The 15,529-nt window shown below is 44.7% G+C and overlaps 1 protein-coding gene across 1 annotated transcript in view; it reads right to left on the bottom strand.

Annotated features, from left to right (window-relative positions):
- The window catches only part of LOC120846798 (fibrillin-2), a 35,139-nt gene extending 20,976 nt beyond the window's left edge, over positions 1-14,163 (bottom strand). Inside the window, exons 1-10 of the mRNA XM_040218674.2 lie at positions 14,068-14,163; positions 13,519-13,638; positions 12,184-12,312; positions 11,470-11,592; positions 10,225-10,347; positions 8,137-8,262; positions 5,289-5,408; positions 3,798-3,923; positions 3,569-3,721; positions 1,027-1,089 (exon numbers count right to left, since the gene is read on the bottom strand). Coding sequence (XP_040074608.2) covers positions 1,027-1,089; positions 3,569-3,721; positions 3,798-3,923; positions 5,289-5,408; positions 8,137-8,262; positions 10,225-10,347; positions 11,470-11,592; positions 12,184-12,312; positions 13,519-13,638; positions 14,068-14,095 — 1,111 coding nt within the window. The 5' untranslated portion in view covers positions 14,096-14,163. The remainder of the gene's footprint in view (positions 1-1,026; positions 1,090-3,568; positions 3,722-3,797; positions 3,924-5,288; positions 5,409-8,136; positions 8,263-10,224; positions 10,348-11,469; positions 11,593-12,183; positions 12,313-13,518; positions 13,639-14,067) is intronic.
- Between the last annotated feature and the right edge of the window lie 1,366 nt (positions 14,164-15,529).

The following is a 15,529-nucleotide window of genomic DNA, read 5'->3' as shown; positions in this document are numbered from 1 at the left end:
TCTGTGAGACACAAGTCAATCCTTGTATGACATGGCATGCAAGTTTGCAGATAGCGGATGGGAGGTGGGCATGGTTCATTACCGCATAAGACGCATGCCCAAGATACACCACTTGGCTTTCAATTTCTCTGTGGATGGAATATGAAACTTGTATGCTATGTCCCTAATAAGTAAAAGCTGTTCTGAATGTTAGGCTCAGGGTTTGTACAGTTCCTCAAAATCCTTGAATGCTCGGGATTTCGATAAAAGCCTTTCAAAAATGAACCTCAAACAATGGCTGACGTTCTCGAGGTCCCCGAGCAGTAAATTTTCTTTTTTTTTAATTGATGCCGGCTGACTTTACAAAGCCACATAGACCGAACTGTGTGCACTGAGTGAGAAGGGTTGATTATTCTCTGTTTTAGAACCTCAAAGTTGGTATGCTGGTTTGCATGCATTTAGTCTCTTTAATTTACACTTTTGTTATTGTAATCGTCCATTACTCTCTCCTCCCTCCTGGTGTAATTGGGTTTGGGTCCCCCACCACTTCTGTTGATCCAGGAGGAATCTCGCAACATTATTGACTGAGAACCACTGCTCTAGATGATTAGGTACAACAACAGTGTTTCAAGAACAACAAAAGATACGCTGTTACTAATACCAATAGCTATCCCCCCCAAAAAGCAGCCTCAGTTTAACATTTTTTAACAACCCCGTTTTACAAGCGGACAATGATCCAGAAGAAAAAAAAAATATTGAATGGTGCCACACTATTTTTCTGAAACGCTAGTGGATCACCTATCTAAAGATCAAACCATATCCTGTTGCTCATCAGGTTTTATTTGTTCAGCTCGAGGTTGAAACATGGCACCATCTGCATAATTTTTCATAGCATATTAATCCTATACATTCTTTAATTCCCTAATTAATCCACTCTGTCATAATGCCCCAATAGGTCCCAGATGAAGAGGACCTCATGTAAATGAATAAGCTAATATTCAGCAGGAAGTTTGCCGGAAATAGTAGACAAGATGATTGCATTCTCACCAATTGTTATGCCGTCCTCTTCGATAAAACCAAGGCCAGCTTGGCAGATGTGCCTAAAGGTGGCTTTATTGGTAGAAAAAAAAAAGAAAGTAAACAATCCTTATGAAACTGAGTTTGCCTTACAAAGATCAACAGAACTAAGCACATTGTTTTCAAAATTTTTATCAATATCATGTAAGGTACCAGAGTCGTTCATTTTAGGATAACATTGCACTACATGGTTAGTCCGATCAAAACATTGGCACTTGTTCACAATTTACACAGAAACGTTATTGATAAAAGCCAAAATTTACCACATTCGTTACGGTTCAGAATTAGCGCCCCACAACAACAGTAATTCCAATGACAGCCTGATCTAAAAAAAGGAACACAAAAAAAAAATATAAAGAATACTGGCTATCACTTGTTTGTGCTAACTGCATTGTACTTTGTACATTTACTATGACCTGCTTGAGAGCTCAATAGGTATGGCTAGTAGAATTATCTTTTCAAAGTTTCTGACTTGGCCGAGTTTATTTTATCTATATCATGGAAATTTTTCTCCAATTGCCTGAAGACACCAAGAGCCAGTCATAACATTATTGATATACCCTATTCCCCTCTTACATAAAATGTCCATATTTGGACCATTGCATGACTCATGATCAGCATGTGTAGGTCATGAGACATTTAATGAAACACTTTTGAGCATGCATTTCCATTGAAAGAAGACCTGTATTTGAATCTGTAGAATGCAGATAGACTTGCTTGGTTGATTTGCCCTGTAAGTGTGAGAGTCGGTTATAACAATTATACCAAACGAAGTCGGTTATGTTATAACAGACTGGTTATAACATAACCGAAGTCGGTTATAACAAAATAGTGGCTACAGCAAAGCCATCACTATTTCTCATTCTCGTATGCAGTTTTTTAATGTATTTCTGTCTGTTTTTAGCGAATGAAATTGAGCAGCTGCCTCAGTAATAGCGAAGAAACATTTTGGAATAATTTTATAAAATATTGAAATTCGGAAAGTGTTCCAAGTCGCAGACCTGCGCACTTTAATGCTGCGGCCGAGTAGCTACCCAGAACGGGCCGCAGACGATGCCGCAAAGGTCGCTGGCGGCAGCATCTGCATCGTCGTCTGCTCCCCGCTCCTCATCTGGGAAGCGGCTTTTCCGCATCGCACGCATAGAAGCTGTTGTGGCATGCCGATAGGGGCGTTCGGAGCACTAGCAACAACATACCGACGGAGAAAGCCTAGATTTAAGAGGCGGAGGAACTCCAACCATGGAGAGCATTTGCAATATATAGTGGTGGATGCCTCCTGGCAGATTGGTGCAAGTGTGCCTGCATTAGGTTGCATGTGGCCAGAGTGGCTAAGGAACCGTGCTTGCAGACGGTGAACGCTTTTGAGTCTTGACTCCTTGCAGGCTGCAGCTTGTTTTGCAAACACTGCACACAAACCACATGATCCAGATTGAGTAGTTGCCCCCTCTCTTCAATCTGGGCTTCCTGTACCGATGAAACACGAACTTGGGAGCCAACTTGGAGCCATGCGCACTTCTTTCTTTACTTCGGATTCCCTGTCGGCATTGCTGGTTTGTGTGGTCGCTCTCTGCGCAAAAATTAACTTCGCTCAAGCACCGATTCAGCAAATCATCGCCACTCAACGATGGAGAGTCCCGGCACTGCCAGCACCTCGATGGGGAGGACGAAGGCAATCTCCTTGAAACAAAAGCGTGCCATCTTGGACGAAGTGCACATAAATGTAAAAAATGCTGTCCACCGCCAGCTCTAACGGCCGCCGCGGCGGCCGTTACAGCTGTTGACACCGTCTGTACATAGCTCGAAAGATCTTTTCTTGATCGGAGCTCCAATCTAGCAAAGACTGCGTGCAGGGAAGCCTCGACCATTTTGTGCAGGCACTCTAAACATGTGCCTGTGACGGCAGTGCTATCTCTTTTTTGCGTGTTACTTTGATAGAGTTCAGATATAACAAAGAAGCAGATATAGCGAAGTGATTGCCGATTTTCATTGACTTCATTATAACCGGTCTTGACAGTAAAACCTATAACACTTTTTAAATCACTAGGTCCTTCTGATAAGCCAATCATAACCAGCGAGTTGTGAAGATGCTCCATATTTCTTCCAAGATTTTTTTTTACAAACTGATCATGACCAGTCAATTGCAAAGATGCCCCTTACTTCTGACAAGCCGATTGCAACCAGCCAATCGTGAAGAGGTGCCTTATTTCTGACAAGTTTTCTTCTGACAAGCAAAGACATAGATTAATTTTGACAAGTTTTCTTCTGTGACCAGCCCTTAGACGCACCTTACTTCTGACAAATCGATTATGCCCAGCCAATCGTGAAGAATCGCCTCACTTCTAACAAGCTGATCCTTACCAGCCAGTCGTGAAGACGTGCCTTCCTTCTGACAAACTGATAGTGACCAGCCAATCACGAAGATACACCTTGCTTCTGACAAGCTGATACTAGTGATTAACCAAAAGTAAAGATGTGCCTATCGTGATCAGCCAATCGTGAAGATGCGCCTTACTTTCGGTTGGATCCGGGCAACGTTCGCAGGGTGAGTCACCCCAGGCAGCCGACCCCTGCATGCAGCAGCACTGATTTCGCGTTGTGTTGCCAGGTCGGGGGTCGCTGCATTGGCCCCTCTGGTAGCTCCGGAAGCACTGTTTCTGACGGAGGTCTGCAATGGTCGAAGAAGCACACTTGCAAAGTCAGTCCCGGCAGGTTGTGCCTCCGTAAACCCGTCAACCACAGACCTATGCATCCGCGCGCGTCGGCCGACAGCTTGAATCCAGGGGGACAGGAGCAGCGGAAGCCGCCTTCGGTGTTTTCGCAGACACCGCCGAGACAGAGCTGAGATATCGACAGGCACTCGTCCACATCTGCAAATGTGCCGAGTCAGGGGGACGTGCAAGGACGAAGGGACATCTGGGAACAGGGGGGAATGTGCTTCTGTACAAGGAGACTTGTGGGGATAGGGCAACATGTGGCAACAGGCAGACACGTGGGGATGGAGGGGATGGTGAGGACATGTGGGGTCAAAGGACCTGAGGGGACAAGGGACATGACATGTGGAATCAAAGGACCTGAGGGGACAAGGGACATGAGGGGACAGGGGACGTGAGGAAATGGGATATGAGGGGAGAGGGGGACTTTTGCTTCCATATGTGGAGAGAGTGAGACATGTCGTGATGGGGGGACATGTGGGGACGTTCTGGATGGGGTAGCGAGACATGTGGAGACAGGGGGCCATGTGGGGCATCCTGAATAGGACAGGGTGACATGTGGAATGGTTCAGGATGGGACAGGGAGATATGTGGGGACATTCTGAATGGTACAGAGAGATATGTGGGGACAAGGGGCCAATTTGGGAGGTTTTGAATGGGACAGGAAGATGTGTGGGGAAATTCTCTATGGGACAGGAAGACGTGGGAACGGAGGCACGTGGAGAATGGGAGACATGTGGAGACGTTCTAAACAGCATCAGCACGGTAACTTGTCGCCCCACTTATTTATATGTTTCATTGTTCGAACTTCGGAACTCCTGGAAGCCTCAAAGTGGCAGACGACATTCCACCTAGAGAAAGCTTCCTCAGGGCTCTGAAGAAGCCAAGTCTCTGAGCAAAATGTCTGCCACCTGTGAGATTTCCATGAGGTTTCTTCTCAAGTTCTTCCTACCAGCTTTAGCCGCTTCGCACTTTGTTCTGATCCACATGTCTGCTTAATATATTTAATAGTTTTTACTACTAGCCCTGCAGCAGGCTAGCAGACGAATGAAATATGGCTAGTGTGTTTTTCTGCTGGCTAGATTTTTCATCCTTTATGTTTTACCAGAAGTTTGAAGCTCTTTCTATTGGAAGATGAGGGGATCTTCAGTTCTTTTCTTTTGAAGTTTGCATTTTTATTACATATACTTGAGATAAATTTTAGAATGATGCTTTTCTCACCTTACCTCTTAATTCACACTTATTGCTCATGGGCATACCTCCACTTGAGTATTTAACTTGTGTTGGAATTCCAAATGTCTGCTGTCCATGCCATATCAGAGCGTGGGCCAAGTTTTATGGGGGAAAGCTAGTTGGGGTAGAAGCAAGTTTCCTCCACACATAGAGCTGAACCCTTTAAAAAGGGGTGGCGGGTAGCGCCACGTAGACAGTGTTTCACGCGTCGGGAAAGTGACACCATCTAGTGAGTCACTTGGAAACTATCTCTAATGACAAACATTTTGCCACTTTGTGACGACTCACCAACACACTCACGCCCGTCGTGAGACAGTTGGTATCCCTCGGGGCAGCTGCATTCGAAGGAGCCCTCTGAATTGCGACAGGAGCCCTTGTGACAGACTTCTGTTTCACACTCGTTGACGTCTGCAATGTTAAAAGAGAAAACTATTTCGTGAATGTATTTTTTTGCTTGTTTCGCAGATGTCGTCTGCAGAGGGTGCGGAGAAAAAGGCACAGTGCCCAACGGCAGCATTTTTGGATCTATCAGTTGGCAAGCTCTAAGGAAGAGCGGTGCTCGAAAACTGTTTTTTCCCTCTTGCCTGCGCTTGAGCGAGTGCAGAAGCCGGAAGGCGATGCCTCCATGGGCAAGAGAGTAGGACTATTTTCGAACGACACTCTTTTTGTGCAAACTTTATGTTTACTATAAAGACGCTGTCCACAGCAGGCAACGTACAGCCAATGTTCCACCGGTTTGGCTACCTCTGTCCATTAAGCGGGCCAGGCGTTCTAGGAAGTTTGTCAGCCAACTTTGATCTAGTAACGGTGCCCGATGGCACCTGTGCTCTCTCTTCAGTCCAATGGAGCAAAAATAAAGATATTGCAAAGCTAGTCCTCATACACAGACAATGTGTAGGAAGCTTGTCGTTTACATGTCTTGTCAATGACAAGCTTAATTAACATGAAGCTTGTCATTAAACTGGACCAAAGTCAGCCTGACTTTGGTCTACCGTAAAATACCGCGCAAGCGCCCACTCAAAATTTTGAGATAATCATGGAAAAATGGGGGATGGGCGCTTGTCCGGTCATCAGTTCTACATATCAATGTACCGTGCATATTTTCTCAGATTTTACAAATTTGGGTATGGGTGCTTAATGTGGTATGGGCAGATGCACGGTATTTTACGGTAGTAACGTTGCCCGACAGTGCCTGTGCTCTCTCCAGTTCACTGATCTCTATGACAATTGCTGGATCGCATATCCCCGCTTGTTCGCTGCAGCACGGGTGCGGCCACTGGACGGCCATCTTGCATGCAGATTTTTTAAATTTTGCTAGCGTTGCAGAGACTGGTGGCAGCATGCTAAAGACACGTTTTCTACTCATTCATCGTCATTCGCCGAAGAAGTATTTTTTAAAACCCTATGAAAGCAATGAGACTTGCCGTTGAGAATATGTGGAAATTTTTATTAAAGCGCAGTGCCGCAGGAAAAAGCCAGAACTCGTCGAAAGCAAGTTTCGCTGGTCTCGCGGGACGATCAAAGCTTCCTTGGCACACCGAAATGCTGCGTCTGTGTGCTTTCGCACGCTTGGATACCGATCAAGAATTGACGCCATGTGGACGTGTTTTGCGAGTGCAGTGTGCGTGAAGCCTTATGTGCCTCTGAATCAGTGTATTACTTTACTCTAACGACTGTATTTGTAACTTGCGGCACTCGCGGTCCAGAAACGAGCTTCATCCAGCGTCCAGTAGCAACGGAAGAGAGGGAGAAGGTACGTCTGTTTTTCGTCGTTAGACGATTTACAGAATACTGCGCACAACAGCTCCTCATCACCGATCAGTGCTGGCTCATTATGAACCTACTTAATTGCACTTGACGTTCGAGCGCAACTCGCCTAATTGTGATTGGTCAACAGATTGCACGCAACCATATGGGGTTTGCGCTTCAAAGATTTTCATTCTCGCCGTCTTGTACTTTTGCCTTCGAAAACCCTCCTTGCTCCACAGCGTTTCTCTATTCGTGCTCCCATGTGATCCATTAGAGTAGATTTGGAACATAGCCATGAATAATAGTGCATAAGAGCACATACAAATTCCCCCCCTTTATTGATAGCAACTCACGGGAACAGCTGAATGATCCAGAACTCCGTGGTTGATATATTTATGATTAAAGACATCTATGCGCGACACACCTTCAAAACTTTAGCGCGCCATCGATTCTTGATCGGTATCCAATCGTGCGAAGGCACAGAGACACAGCACTTTGGCGTGCCAAAGATGCTTTGAACACTATGCTTGCTTTCAATAAGTTGTGCCTTTTTCCTTTGGCACTGCGCTTTCGTAAAAATTTCCACGTGTTCTCAACGGCAAGTCTCACGGCTTTCACAGGGTTTTAAAATTTTCTTCGGCGAATGACGACGAACGAGTAGAAAACGTGTCTTTAGCACGCTGCTTCCGGCCTCTGCAACGCTAGCAATACGAAAAAATTATGCATGCAAGATGGCCGTCCAGTGGGCGCAGTCACGGAGCGGTGATGCGCGATCCAGCAAGTGTCATAGAGATCAGTGCTCCAGTTCAACGGCGCAAAAATAAAGATATTGCAAAGCTAGTCACCATACACAGGAAATGATAGTCCAGGCTTTGTCACATCCTAAAAACGAATAAAACATTTGCATGCACCGCCAACAAGAACTTGAGATATGATTCTCATTGAATGATTATCTATGAAAAAAGAAGTATACAAGCGACTCAACATTTAATATTTTAAATAGACAAAAAACTCCCCCAAAAAATTAATTTTTTTCATTGCTCAGATAGAACACATACATAATAAAACAAAACTTCCCAGAAAAAAAAAAAAAAATTTTTAGTGCAATAGTTATGTTAAAAAACTCATTTTTAGTTTTTTTTTTTTTTTTCACTAAATAATTTTGTTACATACATATCCTAGCTAGGAACTTTGAAAAAAAATTGTTGGGGAGTACATCATTTTTTTTAAACACCCCTATTAAAGGTCTTCCCCCCCCCCCCCCCCCCCCCCCTAAACATTTGCATACTTTTCTAAAAATCTAAGACGTCTGGTGGAATTTGTGATTCACTGGCTTATAGGTTCGTAATCATTCGCAACATTCAATACCAGTGCTTTCCGTTCTCACCTACGCAGCTCCGACCGTCGGGGCTGAGCTGGTAGCCAGCCTGACAGTGGCACTGGAAGCTGCCAATGGTGTTGCGGCACCTGCCGTTGTGGCAGATCCTATACTGAGTTCGGCATTCGTCCACATCTGCAGAACAAAAAGGCACAGCTGTTGCGGTTATTTCGTCAAATTACGAGCCACAACACTTTTATAAAGTAAGCTGTGTACAGAAGGGTACCCCTCTAGTAAAGCCCACTTCCTGAAAAAAATAAAATACAAAGTATTCAATATACTATGTGGTTTTCTTTTACTACTACATCGAAATGTCAGAAGATGAGCTACTATATAGTAAACTTGCTTGAGAGATTTTTCCCTTTAAAAAAGGGCTGCTTACAGTGGTATTGGTACTTGATATATTACCCATATACTGAGTTACATGTAGTAGATTTAATACAAAAACAACTTGACTTCTCTATGGAAAAGTTATTTACTGCATATCAGCAATCAGAATAAGCGGACATAATAAGATCCTGTTGTATTGGAACAAACCATCGCAAGAGGGTTTTGAACATGTTTGACCAGAGTCTAACATGTTTGAGCAATCTCAACTGCCATCAGTCGAGATTGTTTTGTAAAATTTCTTTCCTTTTTTGAATCTCTCGTGTGCATTTTCTATGCATGCTGTGGTTTGCTTAACATTATGCACGAGCGAGGAACTGAAGCTACAAGCACTAGCATGTGGCCCTGACCGACGCATACGCCGCGTGAACGCATGGGTTTGGCAGGAGTGCTGAAAGCTTGGAGTTAGGTTTTGTAGCTTCCGCTACGCTCACACTTGAAGCAAAGAGGAGCATGGTACAAGCTTACTTCACGAAATGAGATGTCGTGGGTCAGTTACTTAAAGGGGCACTGACACATCAAAATCATACTTTTTTTTATTATCCGAAACGATTGAAAACGATGTCGGGACATTGCCCTCAAATTTCGAAACTTGGGAATTCAGTATTTCTTAATTAAAAAAACAATTTCCAAATGCCAAATTTGAAGTTCCCGCCTGATCTGCGCCAGTGCAGTGAGTCAAATTTTGCGGTCTCCTGCGACTCGACTTTCTTTGGGACCTCCGCCGTTGCCACAGCAACCCGAGGAGAGGAGGAGGTGAGCAGGCGGGATAGAAGCCGGCGCGGAAAAAAAAACGGTTTCTACCCCGTCCAAAGCCGTACTGTCCCCGTCTGGCTGTTAGCGCCGCCAAGTTTTCTGAGGGAGGATACAAATCCAGGAAGCGACATCACACCGAAATCTGATTTTTGGTATTTCAAAAAGAGGGGCCGTAGTGTGTTCGCAATTGCGTTAAAAAACATGTTTTACGATTGCTGTTATTAAATGTTATAGAAATGTCGCCTACAAACCTTCTAAATTTCCTGATTTTTGACGTCACCAATCAAAAGAAGCAAGGAGGTTAGCGCGGGAAATATAAACGCCAAAAATAAAAAGGCGTGCGCGCGCTCGAAGAAATTTTTTTTCGCGATGCGTTTTTTTTTTGCGTGTCTATGACTACAACTTGCATCGTTTTAGACAATAAAAAATAATACGACCTTTGGGGTGTCAGTGCCCCTTTAAAGACCGACGACCAGTTCACACTTTCCACTTCTCCCCCGCTTCCTCCTCTCCCCTGTTCACTGTTGCCTATTTCCTCCTCCCCCATGGTGAGGAGTATCTTCTGCCATGCAGAATCTCGAGTCTGGTTGTCAGCCTTTAGGGCTGCATCCAGGGAACGGCAGATTGTTACACTTTCGAACAATGTGCTCTCTCTTTCTTGCATGGTTAAAAGTGGTGGTGCCAGTGTGAAAATAGCCCTTGGACACTTTCGGTCCCAGACTAAACGGCAGGTTTCGCGGAATTTGCGAAATCAAATCTGTGTGTGTCATCTTCCGAGAAGTCATCGCTTATAGTATTGTCGGACATAATCCACTGTTAGGGTAGAAGAACGACGTGCAAAGTCAGGAAATATAAGCAGACCGAAAGTGTGACCGGGTATGTGACACCACCGAGCTTGTTGCCAAATAGGAAAGGGCGAAAACCGGAACGCTTTTCAAAGAACACGTCACTCACCATAACAGTCGTTGTCGGGTGACAGTTGGAAGCCAGGGTTGCAGACGCAGCGGTACGACCCGGGCACATTCTCGCACATTCCGTTGGAGCATATTCCGGGACTACGTGCGCACTCGTCGAAGTCTGTGCAGTTCCGTGCGTCAAAAGTAGCTCACATGACCACATGACCACACTCAGATTTGGTTGTTGCCCTCTCAACTTTCGGAAATGATACTACTAAGGTATCTAGCTCCACCAGCTCTTTCTTGCTCTTTTCGTGTCACCTATGTAACTAATACATCAGCAATGTCGCTGTTGCGAAGGGCACGTTGAGACATGATAGTGTACTACAGTTTAGGCTTAGTGCTGTTCGTGGATACATCGGTATAAAGATAATTATGATTATTACTATTACATTACATTTGCAACATTCCTGCTAGATCTTAAGTGCCAAGACAACAACAGATGTGTCTATCCAAACCGTGTATGTAGTACAAGCTCAACTGCAAACACATGTAAATAATGATAGTAATAAGAACATCAATAGCATTTATTACTTGCAAAGAAACATAAACAGAGTCAGATCTACCAAAGGCACATTGGGCTTGATTGGCACCACCTGGGTTGCATTCTCTTTCGCATTATCTTTACTGTACAATATTTCAAACTTTTAATGTGCAAACATAGTTTGCACATTAAAGTAAAAAGTAAAAAGTAACAACACCTACAATTCTGAGTCATCAAACTTGTTTCCTGAAAGATCGATAAAAAGCAAGCTGGCGGCCGCCAATCATTGCTACCGCCAGACAAACAGTAGCTGGTGGGGAGTCTGAACACGGTATGCTACCTGTGGTAGTTACTGTAGCTACTAAATTAACTATAGAGTATCAACACTCCTCCCTGCGACCGTTTTGTCGGTGCCGCCAATTCGTTGCCCAGAGCGGAGGGGGCGCAGCTGGTGATAGTTGTGATTCGAAAATGAGACTTTCTGACCTTTACACATGGTGTCAGGCACCTCTGGCAACATCGTTTTGCTCTGTTGTGGACTGTTTTGACATTCTTGGAGGACAGAAAGGCATCTCCAGCAATGTTGGGTCGATCTCCAGATAACTGGTGACAATGATACTAGACATTAATACGACTGAGGTGTCGTTACTTTTTAGCATAGGTTATTTTGGGGCTCAAGTACCGACCATGTGCAAGCGTCTAGCATACTTCTGGTGTTTACATAGGGAAATGTCTTTTTGAGGAACCGCTGCAGCTTACCGATGCACGTATCTCCAGCAGGAGTTGAGTAGTAGCCGGGATTGCAGGTACACTGGAACCCTCCGTCCAAGTTGATGCAGACGCCGTTCTGGCAGATGTGCGGCTGTTTGCACTCGTCCACATCTAAGGTTGGAAGTGTAAGCCATCTGTGAGAGTGTGGCCACCCACTGTGCTCAAAGGGATCGTGCTAGATACTAAAGTACCCATTAAAAAACAAAGTTCTATTTCTAAGCTTTAACATCTTATGCCCCATTAAAACTTACATCATTCATTTTAAACAAGCCTCATCACAAGAGGAATGCGAGACCAAGTAGTTAAAATAGCATTATATACTTCGTAACAAGAAGTTCAGAAGTTCAGAATCAGTAATGAAAAAAGTCATACTTATCAACTTTTATAGGAGAATATCCGTCAACAGACCTTGTGCAAAGCGAGCAAGCAGCATTGTCACCAGCACCAAAAGGAATGCTGGGAAGGGCCTGTACTGATTATACTGCTTTGATAACTTCTGTAGCTTGCTGTTACCTCTGCACCATTATTTTTCTAATGCTCAAGTATAAAATAAAATATAGAGAACACAACACCAGTGCTTGGTGTGTCTGTTTCTTTACTTGCTCATCCTTTATTAGCACTGTTTATTAGAACTTTAACTTCAAAATAATAATAATGCGAGCACTCAAAATTGGATGACCGTTTGAAAAAGAGGTTTGATACCATCACATCCACGATGACTGGAGGAAGACTCGTAGCCATCAGGGCAGCGACATTCGTAACTTCCACGTTCGTTGACGCACTTCGCCGTGCCGCTGCAGATGCCGGGGTTCTCCTGGCATTCGTTGATGTCTGAATTACAGTATCGTGCAAAATGAGTGTTACATTGGGAATACAGTATCTACAGTATACAGAATACAGTATCCCACCAAATGCGTGAAGGTATTCAACAATGGTATCGATTTGAATGTTGGGTAGTCTGCTATAAGCAAACTTACCTTTAAATGAGACAAGCTTCATTTACCGTGGAAAGATGTTTTCTTGTTGACAAAGTCGGAAGGAACAATTCTGCACTACATATTCGTTACTAGCTTTCACCAAATCTTGTTTAACAGTTTGCTGCCCAAAAGTGCCAGATATGTTTAGCCACCGGTAAAATTTCTCATAAAACACCAAACACATGCCAAACCATAAATTAAAGTTCGAGCCCCACCCCTGCCCGTTTCGATCTGGATGAGCATCGTACCGGCGTGCGGTCGTGTATCACTACTGCGTGGTGCACGTTAAAGACCCCAGGCTAGCGGTTGTACTGCACTGGCTAAATTGCTCATCTACAGCGTGTGACTCGTCGCAACTTTAATGGCAGACCAACTACACGCTGTATAAATATCCCCACAACCCCCATAAATTAAATGTGAATATGAATATATGTTGGGGTGAGTGCTGCACACTTTATATTCTCTAGCCGATTCTGAAGTTTACAAAAGACGTAGGGCCCGTGCTCAAGCGTAAGCTCGTGCTTAACATTTCAGTCGAAAAAAAAAGATTTTCCAAAGACCTTTGTACATAAAATTTCAGAAACATTGTCAATTTCTTTTTCTACCCAAAAGCAACTTTGATGCAAATTATACTGATGCATTTATTTAGAGCCATGTGACAGTATTCAAAGGAAGTGTAGTTTTTGTTTGATATACTTAAAAATAATGAAATTCAGCCATAAAAAATTCCCCCTTCCCGCTTCCCCTTCTCTTCCCTCCTCCTCCTCCTCCTCCTCCTCCTCCTCCTCCTCCTCCTCCTCCCTCCCTCCCTCCCCCCCCCCCCCCCCCCCCCCCCCCCCCCCACAGGGATTTTGCAGATCTTGATTTCCCATGGTTGGCTTATATCAAATGTTCTCATACTATCATTTTCCAATTTTTGTTTTTCAAGCCATTGACTAGATGAGAAGGGCAGGAGTCCCTGCCACGCTCATCCGGTCAGTGGCTGTAGCACAGTTCACTCGCCAAATGTTCTCTTCCTTCGACACAAACGACTTCGACGAGCCCTACGTCGTTCCCTTACCTTCGCACGTCATCAGGTTTGGGTCGTAGCGGAATCCGTCGTAGCACTGGCAGACGAAACTGCCGATGGTATTGGTACATTGACCTTCTTGGCAGACCATGCCTTGGCACTCGTCCACATCTGAAAAGTCAATCGGACGGCGTCGACCTCACCTCGTTTGTCGTAGCTACTCTAGTGAAGGCTGGATCGCGCATTTGCAATCAAGTGTGATCAGCCGCGTCACAACGGCTCGTATCTGCCTACGACGAGACTATGCTGGTGCCACCTGTCGGGCGACCCCAAAAACATTTCCGACATGCGCATAAATATTTCTCGTCTTTTTTCAAACGATTTTGACAATGTTATAAGCGACTATTTCCGATAGAAGGGGGCTATAGACTTGATTTCACGAATACTGCAAAACCTTCAGTCTAGTTAGACGCAGCTCCAAGGTTGCCTGATGGATGGCGTCAGTGTGTCGGTGTCATTCTCTCATCTTAAGAGAGAACATTTGCAAATTTGCACTCAAATGCGAACATATGAATCGGCCTTAAGGGTGACATGACTTACCATCAATGACGTGTGTAATGGGGTTCATGATGGTGCCCAGGGGGGTGCTGCTGCAGAGAGCCTTGTATTGGGCTGGAATCAGAGAGTTAAGACGCTTAGAGACAGATAATGAGGCAGTTTATTTTTTACACTGCAACAAAAGGGGCGGGGCAGAACTGTGACACTCCTTTGAAGAGTGTTTGTCACAATTTTTTTTATGTTTTTGTTATAGGGCAATCTACTCAAACACATGAGGTGGAGCGGCGGACATAGTAGTAGTCTGTCATGAAGGAGCCCAAAGAAGCCCACCACGAGGAGAAGCCAGAGCTCTACATCCGATACGTCGTCTTCTAACCACGGTATGCAACAGTGAATAAATGTATGACCTGTGGTACCCTTTCTGGGAATTGTAGTTAAAGTAACTGAAAAACATGGATAAATATCTGTCGGTGTCAAAAGTACCAGATCGGTTAAAACTGACCAATGCCGGTTTCTGGAAATTCGCACACTAAGCAAAGACCATTTTAATGCAAAAGCATTAACTGTACCACGAAGCGGAGCCGGCGGCATCTGTAACTGCGAAAAAACGGCTCCTAAAAACCTGGAACTGCAAAAAACGGTACCTAAATTGGCTGTGACTCATCACATGAGATGCTTTGTCACTGAAGCCGGCACGGCCACTCAAGGTCAAAGCTGACGTGCCTCGGAAATTAAATGCAAAGGAAAGCACAGCAATGCAATGCTTCGTCACGGAAGCCGTCGTGAAGCCGACAGGGTTTGCCGCGCCTGCGCAGTGGGGGAGTGTGATGTCACCGCCGCAGCGCTGTGTGCGATAGGAAGGCATGGCGTGCTGCTTGTAGGAATGCACTGCGTGTAGGAATGCTTTCGCATTCCTACACGTAAGCAGTCTTAAGTGGCTCTGCTGAATGTTTTGTCCAAACCCTCCCTTCTTAGATGTTTATCAGGCAGACACTCTTACCTAGGATCGAGCACCCTGCCAATCAGTGAGATCACTAACGTCGGAGGATGGCGACACAAGAATTAAGAGGGTCAGTTGGTCATTACGGACCGTCACAACTTTTTTGTTTTATTCGGCCCAGAGCTGGGCGGCAGTGTTCGAAACTACGCTGACGCTCGTTGTCGGTTGAATCTAGTAAAAGAAGTAAGAGCAACTTTCCTTCCTTGTGGTGGAAATATTTGGCTAGAGAGCACTTAGATTTTTTTCATTGCGAGAGCTGAAGGGTAGCAGCATGGAAAGAGAACATAAAGCTATGAATGATTATGTTAAAGGGTGCCCAAACTTTGGCCTACGTTCGGACTCATTGTCCGTGATTTGCAAATACTGTCGCATTATGATAATTGTGGAGTGTTATGAGGGCATCTACAAGTCGCAAAACAAATTTGGACTGCTAGTTTCTTGCGAGCTTTTCACCGATGATCTCTCTTTCTAGCGTATGCACAAAAGTAATTGCTGATATGGTAG

This window comes from Ixodes scapularis, unplaced genomic scaffold (genome assembly GCF_016920785.2).
Source record: "Ixodes scapularis isolate PalLabHiFi unplaced genomic scaffold, ASM1692078v2 PGA_scaffold11__112_contigs__length_91849675, whole genome shotgun sequence".
NCBI classification, from domain to species: domain Eukaryota; kingdom Metazoa; phylum Arthropoda; class Arachnida; order Ixodida; family Ixodidae; genus Ixodes; species Ixodes scapularis.
The sequence above is the reverse complement of the archived record's forward strand: the minus strand, read 5'-3'. Positions and strand labels throughout refer to the sequence as shown.